The 23,013-nt window shown below is 43.6% G+C and overlaps 2 protein-coding genes across 7 annotated transcripts in view; both read right to left on the bottom strand.

Annotated features, from left to right (window-relative positions):
• The window catches only part of TTYH3 (tweety family member 3), a 75,904-nt gene extending 64,064 nt beyond the window's left edge, over positions 1-11,840 (bottom strand). For 2 of the 3 annotated variants that reach the window (XM_075104868.1, XM_075104869.1), the window contains exon 1: positions 11,599-11,839. In XM_075104868.1, coding sequence (XP_074960969.1) covers positions 11,599-11,721 — 123 coding nt within the window. In that variant the 5' untranslated portion in view covers positions 11,722-11,839. Of the gene's footprint in view, positions 1-11,598 lie in introns of all 3 variants that reach the window. The other variant, XM_075104867.1, reaches the window with a different exon arrangement.
• Positions 11,841-19,210: 7,370 nt separating this feature from the next.
• Positions 19,211-23,013, bottom strand: part of IQCE (IQ motif containing E) — a 28,464-nt gene continuing 24,661 nt past the window's right edge. For 2 of the 4 annotated variants that reach the window (XM_075104863.1, XM_075104864.1), the window contains exon 22: positions 19,211-22,743. In XM_075104863.1, coding sequence (XP_074960964.1) covers positions 22,613-22,743 — 131 coding nt within the window. In that variant the 3' untranslated portion in view covers positions 19,211-22,612. The remainder of the gene's footprint in view (positions 22,744-23,013) is intronic. The other 2 variants (XM_075104866.1, XM_075104862.1) reach the window with 1 other exon arrangement.

Below are 23,013 nucleotides of genomic sequence, written 5' to 3'. Positions count from 1 at the left end.
GGACAAACAGAAGACATTGGTCACATTTTGAAACACTAAAAGGCACACAGAAAGCGTTGTTACAGTGCTTTTGAAATAGCAACTCTCATCCAAAGTAAAGCCTTCTGTTTAGCTACAGGAGAAGTGTCAAGCAAATCATTCCATCCGCACTGGATGTGCTATCTGTGCTTTCCACTAAATCCAGACAGAAAAAGACTGAAAACACAGCTGATCCATTTTTTCCTGCCACCTACTACAACCGAAATGGTTTCCCTCTTAAGGCAGTATGAGCATTAATACTTGCCATTGACTAGAAGTACCTCTAATCTAGTCTTGTGCAATAGCTCCCATTTACTCCACCTTACTCAAGTTCAAATCCTAAAGAAAAAAATTAAAAAGCAAAGCTATCTTTTTAATCATATCTGTCCAAGCCCAGTGACAGCCAGCTACCTCCATCCCTAGCCTTCTCTTAGCCTATGCCTTTCGGTATTGCTTGCATTTGATTGCCTGTCAGTCCAAACCTAAATGGAGATCATGTTTTCAGGGTCTACCACTGCATTTGCAGTGATCATAACTACAAGTAGAATTGCAACAGGGTAGAAATAACAAGTCCTTCCCTGAAGTCCTTACAGCCTTCCCTCTTGTTCTTCTCCTGGAAAAAAAAAAACACCACACCACACAAAACACACACAAACCACCACTCACACAAAACACACCACACCCAAACAAAAAACCACCAAATGCACAAGTATGTCAAAGATACCAGAAGTAGCACAAACTTCTCTCAGAAGACCATAGTCGTCTGTTGCTGGGGATCACCCACATAAATTAGTTCTGAAAATTACCTTCCTTCATATTTCAGAAACAAGAAGAGATTATAAAGATAATGGAAGTTTACTCTTGATGCCCCCCACCAAAGACTCAAAAAACCAAAATAGTACCTGGTACTTTTTGTAGTAAAACACTCTGCCATTCCCGAGCAAAACGGGCCCTGTTTGCCAAGCCTGCAACTGCTCCCCTTATGCTCTTCTTCCAGAAGTAAAAGTCCCTCAGGTGCTACAGTTTCAAGAAGAGATGTTTGCCTAACCTCTCATTAGATTCTCCTTCCTCTTTTCTCTCCTTGAAAGTTACATTATTACACCTCAGAAAGAAAAAAAAAAAAAAATATTTAAGCAGGACAACCCCACCCTTTCCTCTTAGTTCAACACTACAAGGCAAGATTCAGCCAGAGGTCAGCCACCACACGCTCTCAGCTACTTCATTTCTTTGCCCTTCCATGTTCCTCACCAAAAACCAAACAGAGTAAGAGCTCACCACATCTGCATTTGCCAAAAATCCACGATTTCTGCAATTAAGGCAGCACAGCTTATTACAGCTGCAAACGTTCCTAGGCTCTGATAATTATAAACCCATGCTTGGTGTCTAATTAAAGGAAGAATGAATTAATGAGTTTTACCAAAGGCTTTTGAGTCACCATTATAATTCTCACCCTTAATAGGCAGCAGGACACTCAAAGGACAGTGTGAGCAAGATCAAGAACAGAGAGGGGGGATAAACCACCCCCAGCTGACGCTTCCCCCATCACGTTCCTCTCCAACATGTCACTGTCATTCAGACCCCAACAGTCAGATCAAACCCAGCAGGAAAATGCCTGGGCCTTTTGGACAGCTGAATACAAAAACACTTCCTGAAGCTGCCACAAAGCACACACCAGCCTTTGAACACGGAGAGCCGGGCGAGAGGCTCTGCAGAGCGCTGACTCCACCGCTTTCATTCATCCACAGCCCCAGCCCCCACCCAGCACCAACAATTACAGTTCAGTCTCAGGCTCCTGAGAAGGCAGAAATTGAAAACACGTTTTCATTGAAGCACAGCTTGAATTTCATGAATTCCATTACTCTCGACTTTCTCAGCATTTCCTGGAGTGAATACTGTAAAACAAGGGAGAAAAGGGGCAGGGGGGCCAAATGGAAGGCAGCAATCATATGTCACCCCTCCAACCATGCCTGTCTGAGATGAGACTACAGAGGCACTTGGAGCAAGGAAGAGACATGAAGGACTATTCCCAAGCTGAAGAAAATAAGTATATGCTAAACGTAAGCTTAGGGAAGAAGGAAAGTAACAGCCTGAGAACAGTAACGTCATCCATTACGACTAGCACTTAAATAGCAAGGCTACAGGCACAGCCCAGATGCAAAGCATTACACTTTCATCAGTGCAACAGAAAGCATCTCTTTGGTAGACTGAAGAAATCTTAGCTACTATAGCAAGTATCAAAACTACCAGTGTATCAGCTACGGGAACTTGAGCACACTGTTAAACTGCAAGAAAGCTTACCCCAAGAAAAAAAGCAGGAAGTACGGTGAGGTCATACTGTGCCCACCACATTATTCAGAAATCTACCATTCAACACTAAAGCGATTATAACCATCAGAGAAAACAGGTTGCACCAAGCAATGGGTCATTTTTTCCACATGTACAGTTGTAACCCAATCAACTTTGGGATTATTCAGGTTTGCTAATTAACACCCTATGGATAGCTTTGATACCAATTCGAATACTCTTAATGGTCCCTTCACTGACACCCTCTTCCCTCTCTCCCCCCAGCTTATTTTAAGCAGCATTACATCATCTACTGCACTGAGTCCTCCTTGTAACAGTCACTATTATGCAACTGAAGTGCCTCCATTTGGATTTTGGTGTTATTTTGAATTTCAGTGTTGAATAGAAGGCTTGTTTAAATTCTCTGCATGAACAGCAGCATTTTACAGACTGAAAAGGGTGTCCATGCACAGACACCAACACCAGCATAACAACGCGTCTGAATGTGTTATACGTTTGTGAAACATCCATTACCCACATTCCCATTTCCCCTTGTCCAGGAATAAGTCCTGCATTGTTAGGACTGATTAGCAATATCTTTCATCCCTAATTTCACACTACAAAGGACTTTCATGCATATGCACGTGTGGCACCATTCTGAGACGTATCAGCCAGAGAAACCATTTAGTTCTGACCGAGGAAATCGCAATCTGAGGGTACAGCTCCAGTTTAAGTGAGAGTGAAGGGGAGTGTCAGCTCTTTCCCCTGGCTGGTTTCAATGCTGCTCTTACTATTTACCAAAAAAAGCTCATTTGTTAAAATAATAACTTAAAAGAAACCTGGCACACATTACATCTGCTGAAGCAAGCAACCTGATAACCATGTGAAAGCACACATTATTATAAATGCTACCCTCATATCCAAGTGCTTAGAGAGGGAATCAGTACAAATATCGTGACTGAGTTACACCAACTGCTGTGTCCATGTATTGCATGCTAACCTACTTTTTCCTTTTCCAAGAAAATAGCCTTGCAGCCTTAAGCAAACAAATGACTACTTTGCAAGAACATGCACATTTGTGGCTTACCAAACCCCTAAAGCTCACAATTATAAGATCAGACTCAAAAACTACAAGTGGCTTATTACCCAGAAATCTAAAAAAAAAAAAGTTTTAAATTAAAGCCTTTGCAGCATGAAAGTGCACTGTGTCTTGCTCCTTCCTAGTTCATCTAATATGCAAAAATATTTTAAACAGAAAAGCATCAGCATGGCACTGCCCCATAGTGACTATTCATTAGATACCTGCAGACCCTTTCACCATTCAGCAAGGTTATTTCTGGTTTGGGGATAAGCGTAACCAATTCCCAGCTTTTCACCACTGCAATACAACCAACAGTCTCAGCCACTCCCTGAAGTGGAGGAAAAGGAAGGATTTCTAACAGTGATGTCTTTTTTTCTTTTTTTAGGCTGTCATCTGAGCACATCTCCCAGACTAACGCTCTTGCATGAACTTGATCCTCCTTGATTTTAGCTCACCTGTCTTGTTAATCATCATTGTCAGCTAAAACAAAGAACTGGTAGGATGACATACCCAGAAAGTACAGACAGCCTTGATGAGAGAAGAGCAAGGTTACTGGGTTTTGGTTTATTATTAATTATTATTAGAGACAACGCTCCAGCATGTATCAATATGTCCCTGAGTATTTTGAGTCTTAGCTATGTCTTAAAAGTAAGAATTAAAAGTTCAGTACAGAAGGTAATCCTGATATATTCCAAAGTTACTCAAGTTTCATCTGAATCTTAGAGCAAATAAATTCCCAGACATCACGTCCCTTCCCCCAGCTATGGGAATTACATTCATTTGAAAACAAGCCAAGTTCTCCTACCCACTCAAGGGGAATGGGAAATCTCAACATAACTGGTAGAAAGTTTACTACAAAAAGATAAAACGGAAACAAGAGGAGAACTGACAGTCATCAAGAGGTTAGCTGCAAATGACATGCTGGCTCCCCTCCATTTCAAGAAAATTAAGAGTGAGCACCATCTTACTCAGTGCTTGCTTGCAACCACCCAAGCGTATTCACTTGACATCAAAGAACGGAAAAGAATTACTTCAGAGGTGTTAACCACCACTGCTTATTCCTCAGCATACTGATCCTTACAGGTACAAAAGTGTCCCCAGAAAGGAGTCATGCAGAGCTGAGCAGGCAAGCTCTGCCACAACAGTCTTACCACATCAACACAAATAGCATGAACCATCAACTCTGGACTTCACCCTTTCCATCAATAAGAGTGCTGGTGGGAGGAAGGAGTGGGGAGATGATGTGTAAAATTAGCTTGTCCTGGAAGAAAAAGGAGGGGAAAAAAAGAAAAAAGAAAAAAGCCAAGGAATTGGAGAGTACTTGTCCCTCCGACTGTCTGTCATGAAGACACGTATGTCAAGACACCTGATGTGACAAAGTCCCATAACTTTTGTCTGTCTTATTCTCAGTAGACAGACTTTTCTTTACAGCTTCAAAAATAAATCTAATCTCAAGATACAAGTAAGAGATCAAGACGACTTGTGGCACAGATCCTTAATCCACATCCAAAGACTCGGGATTAAGTCAGAGGAAAGCACCTGACTTCCCACCCTTAACCGCCTAATGGGATAGGTTCTTCTGCATGAGAATTTCTCACTTTCCCTAATAATGAAAATAAGGAGCTCTAAAAATCCACACCAACATCTGCTTGAACCACTGCTTTATTGGATCAACATTTAAACAAAGGCTTTTTGTTAACCTGAAGAGTGGGGATTTTCCTCTGCTCAAAAAGGCATTAAGAAAAAAAAATAAAATTAAAAAGAGAAGATATGGTAAGACTGAACTGATTTTGATTAGTCTCCAGAATGCTATTGATCAGGCTTTGCAGCTGGACACCAAGATAAGCTTCCTAAGTAGCTATATAATTTTGGTGGCAAACTGAAGGTTAGAGACCTTCATTTGCATTTTCCATTCCTGTTTAGATTCTCCTTTTTCAAAGCAAATGCAAAATAAAAGGTTCTTGCATGTCAGCTTGTCCAAGCTGAAAAACACTTGTGTGCATACAGGTAAGTGTAATATATAAGCAGCACTCAGAGGAGGTGGATGCATTACCCAAGATTTACTTCATAAGTACTTAAGTCCAGACTAGAAGACAAACTGTTACACTCCTTCAGAAAATAAAAAGAAAAACAGAGGCTTTTCAAGAGGACAAATGTTGTTTTGGTGCAGAAGCACCAAGATGCCAGTGGCTGGCCACCACCTGACCAGACTAATGCTTTTAACTCTGGTTCTGCTCTTGCAGCTAAGACCAGCATGATACCTCCAGAGTACCACGAGCTGCACAGAGGTCTCCTAAGACTGGGAAGCTCACCAGGCCTGGCAAAAGCATCTTCTCTGTGCAGGATTAATACTTTCAGGATTCTACCCAGATGAAGCAAGCATGGTTTACATCTTTGCACGCTCACTTGCATCTCCTTCCCTGCTACCCCCCGCCATGTTTCACATTTCTCCAAGTCACCTTTTACCCCTCTGTGTGTACTTTGGTCTTCTAAAGCCATACATTCAGAACAGTTACTCTTTTTTGACTAGAGTAAGGTAATCTACAGTCAGGGTTTCCAGGAACTGTCAGTTCTCAGGAGATCATCTGAAAACGCAGCAGCACAGCATGGGTCAGCAAAAAAGTAAGGCTGCAGACAGAAAGCTGGCAAAGGCTGACTTTTTTTCCTGTCTGTATACCATATGCTGCTGCATGGCTGGATATATGGTCAACAGAAATTGTTGTAAGTTTACATTTGATAAAAATCAGCCATCAAAAATTGTCTTGATTCTACACTTTTGGTTATGCTGCAGATTCCTAGTAAAGGCTCTTCCAGACCAAACACAAAATAGGAGTCAGACTGCAGCACCGATTTGCTGATAAGAGGTATTACTGCATGGTTACTCATGCAACAGAGACCAATGAGTAAATGGAGGAGGGGATTTACCATCAGTTCTTAAAAAACTAAAAGCAACTTCAATTTAATTAGAAAACATTGGATTCTACTAACCAGGGTCACCTAACCTTTCTGGAAATACAAGCAAACTAGTGCTACAGCAGGATAGCTGATCACTCCTTGGAAGTGATCCATCTAATCTTGAAAGAAACCTTCAGTGTAACCCCTTTAAGAAAGGCACATTACCCTCTGACTTGGAGCCAACTAGACAAAAACACGTCATCCAACTTGACTAATACACATGTTTCCAATTTACAGAAAGACTCTTGGTTTCAGAGTTGAAATAAGACGCCAGTACAGTAGAGGAAGTTCTAAAACAATCTCTCTAATCCAAGTTTTTTGGCAGTTTAGGTTCCATCATGTTTCTCCAGCCAAGAAATACTTCCAAAGATGATATTAGCTGCTCTGTGTTGGGGAACAGCCTCACAGAGCCAGAAAGTACCTGACAGAATTAATTCCTTGCTGAACCTTTGCCTACAGGTTCAAACACACACGTCTTGGATTAGAGTCTGCCAGCCAAAAAAAGGGAAGCATCATTGGGCTTACACAGCACCTTTCACTGCTGGATCCCCCCCTCAACACACATGCCATAGTAGAAAGAACACTACAGCACAAAAGCACTGACAGATGTATGATAGGAAACTCCTGGGTAACAACACTGAAGAGACCATCTCAAAACCAAGGACTAGAGCATACCCATGTTCTTATCAATGCTTCCTTTAGCTTGGTTCTGCATCTTAATTGGTATGAATCAATCATCCAGTCTTTTTCCAAAACACAGTTGGTTGCCATTACACCTACTAACTGTGCATTTGCAGTTCTGACTCTTGCAGAAAAAGCACAAGAGTGGTGCATGGAAAGAGTTTCAAAGATGCTGGAGAATTCTGCTTTATTCTAGCCTGATTCACACATAACCCATGCATTTACACAGATTCAGGTGAACGTTGCCATTTTCCAGCAATTAGGAACGCAGAAATTCAAGTCAAGGTGCTCTGTAGCTTAGCTTTTACAGCCTCTTTTCTTCTTCACTGTTTATAGTACTTTTCTCAGCACACAGTGAGACTTAAGAGCTACAATAAAGTGTTGTAGGCTCCTTTTCTGTCAGTACCAAAGACACCCTGTCTCAAGCAGATATCCCATTACCTGTTGTTTTGCTGTATTAAAAAGCTATTCAGTTTTTCTACTTCTTTCCAGTATGTAACCTCCACACTACACCAAGGCTCTTAACCAACTCTACCCTTAGAAAAGAAGTGAATTCAATGCCATTCAACTAAGTAAATCACACGTAGAAGTACTTACATTACTAAGTAGATTAAACTACTGACAGCAGCAGTCTCAGGACATCTTACTGGTCTGATTAACTGAACTGGAAGGTACAGAGACAGTACTGGTAGGACCATCATCATTTGTTCAGCACCAAAAGGCATGGAGACCAGAACTGGTATTAGCATGATGCTGTCAGAAGGAACACGAGCTTTGCTCCATTTTTACATTCCCTTCACTCCAGAGTTTGTGACTCACTACACAATGAAAAGGCTTTGCAGAGCACTGCAGTATGACTCAGATGAGAACACAGCCAGAACAAAACTGTTCCTATCAAGATATCTTCAACCCCAATGATTCATGGGAGGATTAGGGAAAGAATTGGTCTGATAAGATCCTCTATAGGGATGACTCCATGGAGCAAGTCCTGCAAGCAGCACATGAAGGCAGCTCTGACAGGACTCACCAGCATGCCAACCCCCCTGGAGAAGGACCACAACCCCAGTTCACTCTACACTGAAGCTTACCTCCATTCCCCCAGAAAAAGGAAACAACTCTTTGCACTGCTGCCTACATTTTTTCATGATGGAAGCAAACCATCTGAAGGACATATGTACACACATACATTTTTAAACAATCTAGTCCAGAGGGGAAGGATCAGTTCTGCTCGTCCAAACTTGCACACACTGTTCTAACCTAGTGCAACAAGATATGCTGTGGGAGAAGATAAGAAGTAATGCCAAGGGAGAGCGTTCTAGAGACTGACTCAGGTGAAGAAGGTAGGCAGCCAAAACCTGCAGCTGCATTGATCTCAGCCCTTGGCAACAACATTGCCATAAGTGTTTCTCATGCTCTCAGACAAAAGGAGGAAGCCCTTGTAGGTTGGTACACAATGGACAGAGCTGCGTTGAGACCGGCCGGTGCACAGCGGGTGTCCCTCCTGCTCTGACAAAAGGGACTACATGGGACAGAACAGCATAACTAGCCATTAGATCTACATCCTTCTAGATATTCCTAATTTTCCAGGGTCCCAGAAGACATAACAAAGACCTAGACTTCAAAGACCAACAGTATGTGCTTATCTATGAGCTACATATGCTTCACAGAGGTTTTGGGGGACAACAGCTTGTCACCTGCTTCAGCAGAATAGTGGCTTGCGCATTACAGTAATCCTTCCTAGGTAGGGGGGGAAAACCTGTTAAATCAGCAGCCTCCTCACCTGCAGGAGCACGTGGCACTGCAACAAGTCACAAGACAACATTCAAATCCAAGCCACTGTATTGGACTTTTGGTTGAAATGGGATGTTCAGTTGATGCACAAGTTCAAAGCATATCATCAAAACATGAGTACAGAAAGAGGTGGGTTTCCACTAAAAGATTACTAAAGAAAACAGTTTTGTAAAGAAAGCAACATTCTCCCGTGGTCATGGGATGAGAAATCTTTTCTAGAGCAGCAATGAAGAATCAAAAAGGATACATTGCTTCCTTCCTCATAACAAATCAGAATGAGAATGGACACTAAGCCCTGCTGTATGCCTATTTATGACAACAGTCTAGCTACCCAATGACTTGAAGTCATGGAGACTTAAAGATATTCTTGGTTTAGTAAAAGTAATCCTTCCTTACTACAGCTAGGGACACGCTGCCCTTTCCCATCCCCATAAACTCCCAGCTAGCATCCCCCACTGACCTCTCTTCAGCCACTAGAGAACTCAAATGCAGCATGCAGTTTAACAGTTCATACTTAAGAGTCAGGTTATTAACCGCTAATGGAATAGAAAACAAATATACATGCAATTTGTGCCAATGAGACCTACAAAGAAAAGAAAAATATGCAGAATTTAAATTTAAAAACGGACTTTCTTTTTTTCAGGACATGCAATCTTGCCTGCTAAATACGAAAGGTTCCTAAATTGAAAGGGAGGCTATGCCAGCATAGGCTGAAAACAGAGCAACAGATGCAAATTCATAACAAAGCTAATAGAAAAAAGCTAGAATTCATACAAAAAGGCCTTCAGAACAATTTAAAGCATGAGAGAGCATTTAGCATTACTGTTCCCACTCCTGGATTAAGTTCTCCTGTTTCACTGCATTGGATTAATCTACATGGCTACAAACTCCAGAGTCAACTTGCAGAGCCACAGCAGCTTTGTTATATAACCAGCAGCACCGATAACACAGGCTGCGTTACTGGAGCCTGCTTGCTATCCCTCAGCAACACTGAAACCAGCAAAGCTGCTGCTACTCAAGTCATTCTCATGATGACAGACACTTCAGTAATCCAGACGTTCGGGTTTGGATTTGATAAATGTCTTCTTGTGAGCTGAAATTAAGACTTAAAAGGCCATCTACTGCTGTGCAAGAAGCCCTCAATATCATCAAGGGAAGGGAGGCAGCTACACAGGAGGAGAACAGCAGAAGGCTTTAAGTCAGAATATGATTACTGTAGAAAAATTATCTGACAAATGAACACAACCCCAGGTTGTTGTGAGGAATGCTTTTAAGCAATTTAAGTGGGAAACAGTACATCTGCTGTCTATTCAAAGGTCAACGAGTGCTTGTTTCATGATAACACACTCCCAAGAACATCTTTCCATGAACTCTTAACTTCTGATCATCAGCATCTCATATCCGTTGTTTTAAAGGCAGCTACCCTCTGAGGTCATGGAAATACAGTTAAGCTGCTGTGCAGCATTACATCTGTATGTGGCCATCTTGAACTCTGCTAAGCCAAGGAAACTAAACCAAATTAACAAATTGAAGTCCCAAATACAAAAGTTAGGGCAAAAGTCTGTTTTGTTTACTGGTTTAAAGATATTTGTGTCTCCCCATTGTTTTTTTACATACAACTCTCACATTTTGCTCTAGCTTCAGCTCACAGATCCGTTCACCTCTTCAAAGCAAAAAGCCAAAACATACTGCTTTCTGAAGTACTTCTAATACCCTTTACTTCTAGGATAAACGAGAACCGTTTAGATGCCTTAGCCTTTCTGCCTGTGTGCATGGCATGATAGGAGGCTGCGTATATAGGACACTGCAAGTATGTTCAGAAAAGCAAAATGGTGTTTTCAAAACCAGAGACCGTGGCAAAATGAGGCAGCAGAGACTGCAGCTCTGTTCCAAGATGACAGCAGAGAACACAGATGTTAGAGCACACAGATTCACTCCACAATCATTTTAATTACATGCCTAGCCAACCAAGCACGGGATGCAGGCTAAGCAGCATTTAAAAAAAAAAAAAAGGCAGCACACAAGTATTCCACGGGCATCTTCCCGTGCACTTGATGCTAACGCCACTCTCATGCATTAAGTCATCTGTTTTCCAGCAGGCGTTCAAGGGGTTTTGGAAAGACACTGCTGGCCTCCCTGCAGGTCGCGGCAGCATGGGGCTGGCGGGATCGATGACAAGCGGAATGGAAGACAAGCGGCCGGCGCTGCCCGCACCTGCACTGGGCAGCCCAGTTACCACCGGCGACGAGCGGTCACGGTGCGGCCAGGGGCACCGGCTGGGACGGTGCCTTCGCCTGGACCGCGCAGCCTGGGGCAGCGCCAAGTGACCTGGCGAGGGCACCGGGCCAGGGCAGCCTCCTGCCTCCTCCGCCAGGCGATCCTCTCACCTTCTCCCAAGAACTTGGGCTTCCAGCAAGCTAGAAGCAGCTCGGGGCTCCTGCTCGCCCCGCCGGGTGGTGATGGCCTCCTGCCCCCGGCCCAGGCCAGCGAGACCACCGCACCCCGGCCTGCCCCGACCCCCTGGCAGGCAGCCCCCACCTACACCTCACGGGGGGGGGGGGGGCACAGCACCCACAGACACCCACCCGAGGAGCCCCAGCCGGGGCCGAGCCCCCTCTCCTCCTCCTCCTCACCCACTCGGCGGGCCAAGCCCCCTCCGCGCCCCCAGCCCCGCACAGCCCACGGGTGTACAAACCCCCCCGCCCAGGTTGCGAGGGGCCCCCACGCGGGACACAGGCCCCCCGCTTCTACACACACCAGACACAGACAAACCCCGTGCGGGGACCCACCTGCTGGTACTCGGCGTCGTGCGGTCGGAAGTCGTCGGCGGTGAGCTCCCAGCGCAGGCTGAGGTGCGGCAGGCGGTGGAGAAGGCTCACCCACCAGGGCGGCGAGTAGCTGACGCCCGCCATGCCGCCTCACCCCGACCCGCCGGCCATGGAGCGCCGCCACCCGCGCAGCTCCCTCGCCTTCCTCCCTCTTCACCCGCGCCCCGGCCGGCGGCCCCGCATGGCCGGCACCCCCCGCCTCCTCCTCCCTCCCGCCGCGCCGCTCGCTCCCTCTTTGTTCGCCGAGAGGCTCCACCGCCTCCGCGCCCGGCGCCGCCCGCCCGCTACCATTGGCGCCGCCGCGCCCCGCCCCGCCCCGGCCCGCCCCTCAGGGCACCCGTGGACCCTCAGGGCTCCCCTCGCCCCTCAGGGCTCCCCCTGCCCCTCAGGCACCCGCGGCCCTTCAGGGCTCCCCTCGCCCCTCAGGGCACCCGCGGCCCTTCAGGGCTCCCCCTGCCCCTCAGGCACCCGCGGCCCTTCAGGGCTTCCCTCGCCTCTCAGGGCACCTGCAGCCCCTCAGGGCTCCCCCAGCCTCTCAGGGCACCCTCAGGGATCCCCTCGCCCCTCAGACACCCGCAACCCCTCAGGGCACCCGAGGACCCTCAGGGCTCCCCCAGCCTCTCAGGGCTCCCCCGGCCTGTCTGTCCAGGTGGCTTCCAGAGCAGGACAATGCCTGCCGGGCCAGGCCAGGCCACCTTTCAGGCCACCCCCTGCCCCAGTGCAGTGGGATCGGCCGCCCTTCAGCAGCTGTGCTTTGCCACATGGTCGCATCTTGCAGAGAGGGTGGTGGATGCTCCACAACTGTCATCAGACCATGTCCACTTCTCTCATACCAGCACCTTTCCCTCCAAAATAACCCCAAAGTAGACCCAGCCGCTTGGCATCTTGCTTTCCTTGGTGACACCAAGGAAAGCACCATTCCCAGGCCTCAGGCACCAACACGTTTACTCGAGCTGATGCACTTTGTACAGCACATTTGTTCTGGTGGCACTGGCTCCCTGTTTGCTTCCCCAGCCTGTCTTGGCTTTTCCAAAACCAGGGAAGAATTTCTAGAAGTACCGAGGTGTCTAAAGATGCAGATGAGTCCTCATGATTTTCAAGTGTGCCCAATCCTCACCTGTTTGACAAGACATGAAATGCTCTGGTTTAGCTTCCACCATTCTCTCTGCAGGCAAAGGTTTGTCCTTTTCCAGACCCTGACCCAAAGCCAATTACTTTGCTTCATTAACTTCAATGGATTTGGGATTATCAGCTTATTTTGATGACTGCGTAGATCAGAGCGGTGAATTAAACACCTAAGTATTTAAATGATGACAGCCTCTCACTTCACTGAGTTGTGCAAAATGTAACAGATCTTGGGTTGTGCTCTCTGCAGAGCCACTCAGACACAACTCTCCCAGGGATTATACTCTGACCCAATGGGAAAGGCTTTTCTTTTATTTCTAAACAGAATAGAACCAAACTGGTTTTAGTCTTAAAGGTAAAAAATAGGAGCATACCCTCTTGGGGACGTGTTGGAAACTAGTAAATACATAAATACTCTGGATAACATTAGGATAGAAAAACAGGGGAGATAACAGTAAGCAGCAGCAACCTCAAATTCATTTGCTCAATTAAAAAGATCACATTGTTCCTATCACGACTGAAATGTATACAAATATTTGCTGTTTTCTTTTAAAAGGGACAGATCAAATAATTTCATTCTTGCTTTACATAGGGTGGTTCAGCATTAATACAGGAGTCCCTAAAATTTGCCAGTCTCTTCAGACCATCTCCTGGGCCTTTGCTCTCTCCGTACCGTCGTAGGAAGCAAAGTCTCCCTACCCCAGCTCTGCAGCAGCACTCCTCACCCACTGCTGATGTACAAGCTGAAAGCAATATGGTGTAAACATCACTTAATGCAACTTGGAGTCGGAAGGGGAAGAAGGACCATCCAGCCTTCTAACAGACTTCAAGCAAATGTCTCACTGGTCTTACCAGATTGAGAAACTCTCGTCTAATCAGAGCAGTTTAGAATTAGAAACCGTTATGGCCCATGAGAACTCAAAAAAATATTGGAGTGCTGTGATTTCCATTTGTAAAAAGGGGTAATACCAACAGCTTTTTCCTCCTAAATGGTGGCAGGTCAGGAGAGATTAGAGAGACATCTCTTTTGCAAGTGTGATTTTATTACTTTCCCCAAGAGCAGCTAAGACTTTATTCTTTATGCTGTCCTCACCAACACATTTTATAAATAAGGAAAGCAAAAATGCTAAAACGGGCTATTTAACACATTAGGACCAAATTAACATTTCTCCTGATGTTCTGAAATATAACATCAACTTTAATAGCTTTTGACAAGGACAGCATTTTCATATGAGTACTATCAACATAGTTAAAAAGAAATCTTATCATTGACAAATAGCATTAAGACACACGTCAGAGAGTTCACTGCCAGGCATTATGTGAACAAGTACAAGATATACAAGGGTGCAAGATATAAGACCTCAACTCCCTCCAGCTTCTCCAAGAAATGTTCTTATTTTTCTGTAGGAAGACAGCAGAACTACAGCCAATTTTGTTTTCTTCCCCTCCTTTTTTCCCCTTTTGCAGTGCCAGCAAGGATGAGAAAGAAATTATTTTAAAGCCCCAAGATCCAACATATTTCACTTCCAGTTCAGACAACCTGAAGGCAAGGAGCAGATCGAGCTCACCATGGGCAAGAGATCTCTCTGCGGAAGCCACTTATGCCACAGAGTTTATGCAATTCAGCACTAAAACGCTCAAGGCTGGAATCTGCCCTGCAGATGTTACGGCTGCCTCTGGATAGATAGAAAAACCCCACCAGGCTGCAAGTCCAAGAACCTTTGTCAGCAAAGTGATGGACACGGAATAGAAGCACATGCAGCAAGCACTCCGCACTGAGATCTTGTTTGGCAGCGTTGATGTAAATCAAACCGAACAAAACATTTTAGAACAAATGACAGAAAAAGTTGGATGCTATTAACCGGGGGTGTAAGCACCGGAGTGTCAGCATGGCAGCCTGAGGCGCCATACAGGGGACGGGGGGTAAAGGACCGGGCTCAGCAGCACTGGTGTGCATGCCTCTCTCGCAGCCATTTGCTGTGTAGACAACTGGATTAAATTATAGTAGAATGAGAGTGTGGGATTACAGAGAAACAGAGGCATCAACAGTTTTAATTTCTCCCGCACAATTGTTCATAATGATACAGGAAAATATGAAAATGAAGAGTAAAGTGAATTCAGCAAACTAGGAATAAGAGAGAAACCACAGCACTGGCTGTACTTTCCATGGTAGGGCACTTCAGCCTGTTGTGCCACATCAGGAAGCGGTGTCTGCATTTCTTAGACCTCTAGCATCTCTTATTTGATGCTGTTCTTGATTACGTGACGACAGTTATCACGGCTCTAATGTTTAGATTATAGCAGCCTTTTTTCCTCCCCACACAAATAGGTACTCTGTTTTGCCAAAGCAAAATGAACAAACATGCCACTCCTGTGACATCCCAGGAATAAAAACTAACAGTACATCACCCTTGCATGGAAAGCAGTTCTACAATCAACCAAAGCAAACTGCACATCAGCTTGTTAGCTGGTAATCCTGCTGAAAAGTAACCCTAAGAGCCGTATCAGCATTCGCTAACTTGCTTTGACAGTGGCTTTGCTAAAGAATCACTGGACAAAATAGGTGAATGAGAAATGTTCCAAATTAAAGACAATGGTGATAAAAGGACTAGTTTAAACCTCCAAAGTAAGGCAACTAGTGCCTTACCCCTGTGCCCTTGAGACCATCAAATAGTCTGCGAAAGCACCCTACGAAGTGTACCATCTTTCACTCTTCACGACCTTCTCTCAGGCTCAACTTCCCTACTGCTGATGGGATACTTGCAATGACACCACCTTTTAGAATAGCAGTCCCATACCCCTGGCTCTTTTTATTCACTATGAAATGAAATAATTCAGCTTTTAATATACTGTGAAGCAAGGAGTCTTCCCCTGACTGTCAGACCTAATATATGTTATGAAAGGTTTCAGCCAATAATACAGATTAAAAATTTTAAAAAGGCAAGATTGAACTCTATGTGCCAGCAGATGAATGAGTTGCCCTCTTGAGACTAGGGACTAAATTACAGACAGTCAGAGGGAGGTCAGTGAGACAACCGTGCCTCAGCACTCAGCTGCCACTCTTAGGCAACACCTCCACCCCACTCGCCTCTGCCGCTCCATAAACTCTGCCCTGACATCAAGCTGTGCCTCTACTAAGATTACCCTTTCTCTCCTCCCAGGGCTCCTCTGTATTTTTCTGCTGAAAGTCAAAGGAAATAACAAAGCCAGGCTGCTCTCCAGCTTCCCCCAGATTTTGCTGCCCCCTCCACAAAAGCTCAGTCCCCAGCCTCCGCTCTTCCCAGCAAAACCACGTTGCCGGGGATCTTCCCAGTTAACTTCTGCTCCCAGCTTAAAGAACTTCCCCATTAGTGGGGGTGGCTGCTGGAAGAAACGTACATTTGGGTCTTCATTGCTTTCCTAGGGACTTTTGGGTTTAACCAAAGAATAGCCACAACCAGGGCCAGCATAAAAAGCATTAAGCAAACTCAAACCATATGAAAAGGTTAATTCTGTCATTTCCAGTCCGGCGGCAATATTCTCTCTCCCTCGTGTTCTACTGGTCTTTTGGTGAGTTCCAGGGAAATGGGTGGAAGACGTGGAAATCCTATTGCAAAAGCACCTGCCTGCTCCCTTCCTTTCCCCAGAGAGCAACGCACAGAACGTTCTATTATTTAGTTAATTGCAAAGAAACAATTACAAAGGAACTCGGCAAATTCTCTCTAATCACAGCAAGACTCATTGCAGTTCAGTGAGTTCAGCATATTAGCAAATAGTGAATAGAAAAAGGAAAGAATAACACAACTCAGATTGCACTTTGTTCATTTGTTTTGTCACTCAGTTTCTGTTTAATTATTTAAGATATTTCTTCGTAGCATTCTAGTGCATTTTGTATAAGAATGAAGGTTTACTAGCATAGAAATGTAATATGTGGCTATTAAATATCTGCTGAGAAAAGGAAGAAAACTGCCAATTCTGTGTATAAATTATAGACAGCCTGTTCCGGAAAAATTTCCAGGTTAGGTAAATAGAAGGTTCTGCCACAATTTGCGTAAGACACAAATAAGGATTATTGCTAGATAATGACAATGCTAAGTAATGTCTGCGCAGAATGTTATAACTTGTACTACAGGCATTCATGGTCAATCCTGTTTATTAAAAGCTATTCTAATTTTCCATGCATATAAATAGAGGCCATTTAAACATGGCCTTTTTTGCAGCAGCAGCAGCACTGTAGTCAAATGACATATTTTACAGTATATCGGTTCTAAATCTGTATTACAGGAAAGACTTTCAAGCTCTGCTACATTACTGAAGAAGAGCTTCCTCTCTGCAGAGCTGACGGACTGAGGAGGGGCAGAGGAGTGAGGTGCGGGTGTGATATTACCTGGCTGATAGCAAGGGAGGTAAGGCAGCCCTTTACAGCAGGCACGATGTCCCTCCTGGTTCTTCCCAGACCATTTTGAGCATCAAGACTTTATGACACATCTGTTCACACTGCCAAGAATAGAAGCCCTAAAGGGGCTTGTGCAGTACCCAGCACAAGGCGTCTTTGAGGCATGCTGGCAAAAAACCTACCAATTAGTAGGGGAGCTGCTACAGTCTGAGCAACATCTTGAGAGGGGAAGTTTGGTTTATACATAGCTCCAATGAGGGGAACAACATGAATGCTCTCCTGGAGACCAGAAAACCTGTACAAATACATACGCTCTCAGATTTGAAAAAAGTAATTAAGAGAGCCAGACAGTGGAAGGGGCAAGAGGAGCAAGGCACAACTTCATCAGTGGACTACAACAGAATATAGTTAGTAAGAACATAGCAACACTCGCTGTTCAAGGCTATTCCTTGGAGCACAGCAAGGACAGAATGAGTGCTAAAGGCCACATAAAGCAAGAGCCAATGTGCCTTACACACATCTGAAAACAGGACAGATATTCAGAAACTGATGTCAGTGCGGACTCTAGAAGGCAAAGAACCGCATCAGCAAATGTTAGAAGGAAACGTCAGAGGAACTGATGCAGCACCAGACCACAGCCATGCCTGAGAATCCTCCCCAATAACTTAGAGTCTAATATAGATATTTCACTCTTTGCGGGTATTAACGATGCCCACAGGATGAATAAAACTTTTTTTCCCCCTTAGAAGTTCATGTGGGGAAAGCAATTAGTTGCTGACAAACCTACCATAAATAGATGCTGCAAAGCTTGCAAAAGTCAAGGGCACTCTGACTCCAGATGAAGCCAAAGTATGGTTTAATACAACTAGTGTGAACACTTAATTGCTTTCAACTGAATTCAAGAATAGTTTGCTCCAAGAAATCATATCAAAACTTTTCCATTCATGCTGCATGACTTACCTCCAGCATGTTACCTTTTAAGACTTAAAACTGAAGTTTCTGCTAAGAAATCCAGAGCATGTGTCAGTGGAGCAGAGAGGAAAGAACAAACAAGTGAATTTAGATAATATATTCATCAAACACAGACTGTTTGTTTCAGTCTTGTACTCTTACATCTGTCTTATTCCTACAACAAGGACACTGCTTGATAGGAAGATGGCAGCAGGATTCCCATGTCTTCACAGCAGTTAGCAGCCTCTTCTATCTTCATAAAGCAGCATAAGGCTGGTTTTTCCTGGGAGCCCCTAAAGGCTTTTTCAGTGGACCTGGAAAGGAATGCAGACATCCTAGTTCCTTCCACCAGAACTTCATAAACAGCAGCAATAACCGAAGTAAGGGGATACACTGCAAGTAAATTGGACAGTCCAATTAAATTCCAAGTAAATTGGAACCCTGTAGCCCCCTACTCTCCCCCCAGCTGACAGCAGACCAGTTTCACCCAGTCCTCTGCCTGTCTACAGCACTCCCAAGCCCTGCCACAGGGAGAGCTCTGTGGCCCTACTGAGTTCAAATACTGGTTACCCGCCCTATCCCTCCTACAAAAGGTTTCTGAGAAGTATCCATCAATAATGTATTTAGGCATGAACAGTCACCACAATGACTTCTTTTGAATTTTTTACCTGAATTTCTCTGCTTCGGTAACTGGTCAGCATGACTGTTGCAACCGACAAGCAAGCGGCACAAGAGACGGAAAGGCATACATGAAACTTGCTGTACTCTGCACAAAGCCAGGTATGTTTGAGGCAAGGACATGGCCTTTAGTTATAGAACTACTTGACAGGATTTCTTTTTTAAATAAAACACCAGAAGCCAAGAGTGAAAGCAAAAGCCCATCACCTCTTTCAGTTCCACTGGGCTGTGGTCAAGAACACCATTCACTCTGGACAAACTTGAATGTGCACTGAAGAGGTTTCACACCGTACATGTTTAAGAGTTATCTTATTACTCTCGGCTCAGGAAAGCGGTCAGAGGTAAAAGGTCAGCCTAGGTGCAAAATGAAAACAACGGGCGCATGCCACAGAGGCCAGAGGAGCAATGCAAATACAGAAACTGCAGCAGAAATGCATGAATAACTAATTTACAAACATTAACTTTATTTGAAAGTTCAACAATTAGGAGAAAATACATTGCAATTGTTTTAGCTTTTAAAAAGATCACAAAATAAATTACATAAAAAACTTGCACAGTTCTAAATACTAAAAAGATCATAAAAATTAATGGCGCTCTCATATGCCAAGATTATTCCTTTTCCATTTTGACTATATTAGAAGTTGCCTGTGCAGGGATTATTTTTTATAGCTACGCAGAAAACAGTAGTTTTGAGGTCTTGATGCCTCTGTAAAGATTTACAGGCATAGGCACTTAAGGCAAAACGAAATCAAGAGAGAGAACATCCCACGAAAGTCAGATCTCTATAGCCACACACGATCTCTAAATAAACACTACTGTAGATTGCAAAAGGCTTTAAGTAGACAACATTACCCCATACCAGTAGAATGGAAAGTGTGTTCTTAGATTACATAGGTTACAGTGGAGTTTAATTTTATTTCAAGACCTTAACACCCCCACAAGGTTATCAGTGCTTTCTACAGAAAACGTGTTTTCCAGAAACTGAGTATGTTTACATTGGGCCACACCAATTTTTACTGTCCTCAGCTCCCTGTTAAATTAAAACACCATTTATTAAAAAATTAACTTTCTCTTCCTTCATTGTTCCACAGATTTACAGGTGCTGGGATCCAGATAGGTAACCACAGAACGAAGCCTAGCATCAGTTACTGCTCCTTTCAATGCATTCTATTACAGTATATAGTGACACATTAAAGGCTACTAATACTGTGGAGGTTTCTCTTTCTACTGTACCACACCAAACTTTTGATTTGCAGGGAGCATATAGCTATCTTCCAAACTAAGAAATTAGCTTGAAGTCTGACTCAAGTGAAGTATCAGATTTTTGATGGCTATGAGATAGCAGACTCAAATTTCAGAAGCTCTAAACACATTTTCATTCATCCCAGAAAATGTTTGCTCCTTTTCACCCTGATTTCTGTCTGTGCCTTTGGGTCATACCAAGATATTATCTCCCCTTTATCCCTGAACTTGTCTATTGGCAACACTACTGCTACTCATTCGCTCAGTTAAAATGCAAGTCCTTCCGCTCTGTATCTACTTCCTAATGCTTTCATACTGGTTATTAGAGCACAGTAAAAGAATGCCATCTTGATTATATTTGCTGTCCAACTACTTCTCTATAGGATAGCAGCTAGGTAGGTACTCTATACCAGTCTTGGTCCTGACACACCGCATGCTCTCCCTTAATGTGTCAGAGTCCTCAGCTCTAGTCACTCTCTCTGGAGGTATCCATGACAGAGTCACAGTTACAGACTTGAAATACTGTACATAAGCAACTCAGTATAGCTCTGCTTCTGTTTAGCAAAATGACCCTTTTTCATAACATGACTTCCAGAAAAAGAGGGAAACAGGCCTCAGCTTCTGCCTGTTCTTCTATTTTATATATTTTTTTAATCCTTTCTGCAGATGACAGTCATGTGACCAAAGTACCAGCAGGAAAAAATTTACCCAACGGGAGCGTAAATGACATCCTTCAGACTGCTTTGGGTATGGAGAGCTCCCAAAACTGCCTTTGGAAATAGCACAGGCAGCATTTCCACTGATGGGATTAAATGAAATCAGCTGCATTGTGCTGCAGCCATCCAGTTTCCTCTTTGGCTGCAAGTACTGGCATGGACTATGATAAGCCTCAGATAGTGCTTCATTGAAATCAAAGAACCAAGACAGCTCTGACTTATTAGTATTCTGTGAAACAGTGGCAACTGATTTTTAATTTAAAAAAAGAAGAGGGAAAAGGTGATAAAAATCTTATATTTAAAAGTGTGCTTTCTGTTTACAGGAGTCTTTATTACTCCTTGATGACAAGGAAACCATTAGGGTCTCCACAAAAACTTCACTGCGTGTAACATTAAATTCTCCTTCCAGTAAATATATAATTTCTCTAGCTCACCTTAAAAAAAAGAAAACAAAAGCCACACACATTGTAATGCCTGTGAAGGATGGTGGCATGATAGTAGGAACTATAAAGCCATCCTTCCAGCACAGTCTGCGTAAAAGATCCAGAAAGACCCCTCTGTCCATGTTCTCCACAGCCCATTATGCCTTTGGTCCTTCCATGGACAACAATATTGTCAAATAGTGTTATTTCAGGACCTAGTCTTAATTTCTATTATAATCCAACCTACCTCTTCTGATCCTAAACCAAACTGTATGGGTTAGGTTTTGCATATTATGCTCATCCCAATCCATGTCACTCAGAACAGAGCTGGGAGTGCCCGTGCTTTCCAGCAGTCAGCCTCGTAGCTTTACCTGATGACAGAAGATGGCTGTATATTGCGATGCCTCTCCCAGCCTCTGACTGGACTTACTGTGCGCTCACAGTGTATGTGTGTGTATATATATTTATAATGCATGCACATACATAGTACTGAGAAGAGAGATCAACAACAGCAAAGCAACATTAGACTTAAAACCCCTCAGTGCTCAGTGTACGAGCAATCCAGTTTGGTGAAAGTTTCAGTCAGTCAAGTGACACAGGCTAAAACAGGACATAAAGCAACGTAACTCCTACATCAATTGTTTTCACCCTGCATAATCCACTCGTATTTGTGATACGTAAGCCGAAAAAGCAACCACAAGGGCATCCGTCACAGAACACTCCTGCTATTACACACCTTCTCTGACAAATACAAAAAAATTGATTACGTGATCAGACATTTCAAATACAAAATGGTACTATACATATCATAGCACACACATTGGAAAAGGCAATAAATAGGAAAACCCTGCTGATACAGTAGGTCTAGAACAGCCCTATGACAAAAAAAAAAAAAGGCTTTCTAAAAGCCTTTACAAGGTCTGCAGAGACTGTAAATGTTCAGTATAAAAGTAAACAAAAAAGATATTAAAATACAACACAACGAAATTTTTAAATAGAGAGGAACTGGTAAGAAATATAAGCTGTTCCCCCTCATGTACACAGGCTGAAAGCTGGAGTCATGTCATTAACCACCTTCCGATTAACCCAGTTATTTTAGTCAACCTGAAACAAAACTCTGTTTGATGTGAAATAGCTTAAGGCTTTATTGCTTTCATATAAATTTGGCAATTGAATTTATAATCCTCATTGTGAGACAAAATATTTAAGTGTTTTGTTTTAGTTTATAAATCCAAACTCTCCCTGCATACCAGGAGGATAAGGTTAACAGTCAGTCAGTGGCTTTTAGCCATGAAGTCTGCAGCGATGACATATCAAACAATTACTCATTTACAGCTGTCATAATGACAACTGTCCTTAAAAAGGGGCTGATATTCCCCCTTTTTTCATCTTTGATATGCCTTATCTTGGTAGAAATAGTTTTGTGAATTGAATAATTCAAGATCACCAGAGCCTGTTACCAAAACTTAAAAGTGGGTGTAGTTTTTCTTCATCTGCAACAATGAAGAGACAATGACAATATCATCTGAATCGTCTGAGTGAGCTTCATCCACAGACTGAGGGAGAGTAGGCTGTGATTGCTTCTCAGAGGGCCTGGCTGAAATAATTACAAAGGAAACAAGGTCATCAATAAACAACACTGACAAAAACAAGCCCTTGTGGGAAGTGTAATATTCTCTGAACCATTAAGTTTCCAGAATTACCTTCAGTTATGAATAACTCTGATGTATCTTTTTCTGCATATAACTATTCCCGTTCCTCTTTAACGAAAGAGCATGCATGGCAAGCATTGACATACTGACCACGCATGATTTGTCTTATTGTCTTTAAATCTTTGCAAGTGGTTACACACCACAAAGTAAAGCAA

This window comes from Phalacrocorax aristotelis, chromosome 10 (assembly GCF_949628215.1).
Source record: "Phalacrocorax aristotelis chromosome 10, bGulAri2.1, whole genome shotgun sequence".
NCBI classification, from domain to species: domain Eukaryota; kingdom Metazoa; phylum Chordata; class Aves; order Suliformes; family Phalacrocoracidae; genus Phalacrocorax; species Phalacrocorax aristotelis.
Note: the sequence above shows the minus strand (reverse complement) of the source record. Positions and strands in the feature narration are given on the sequence as shown.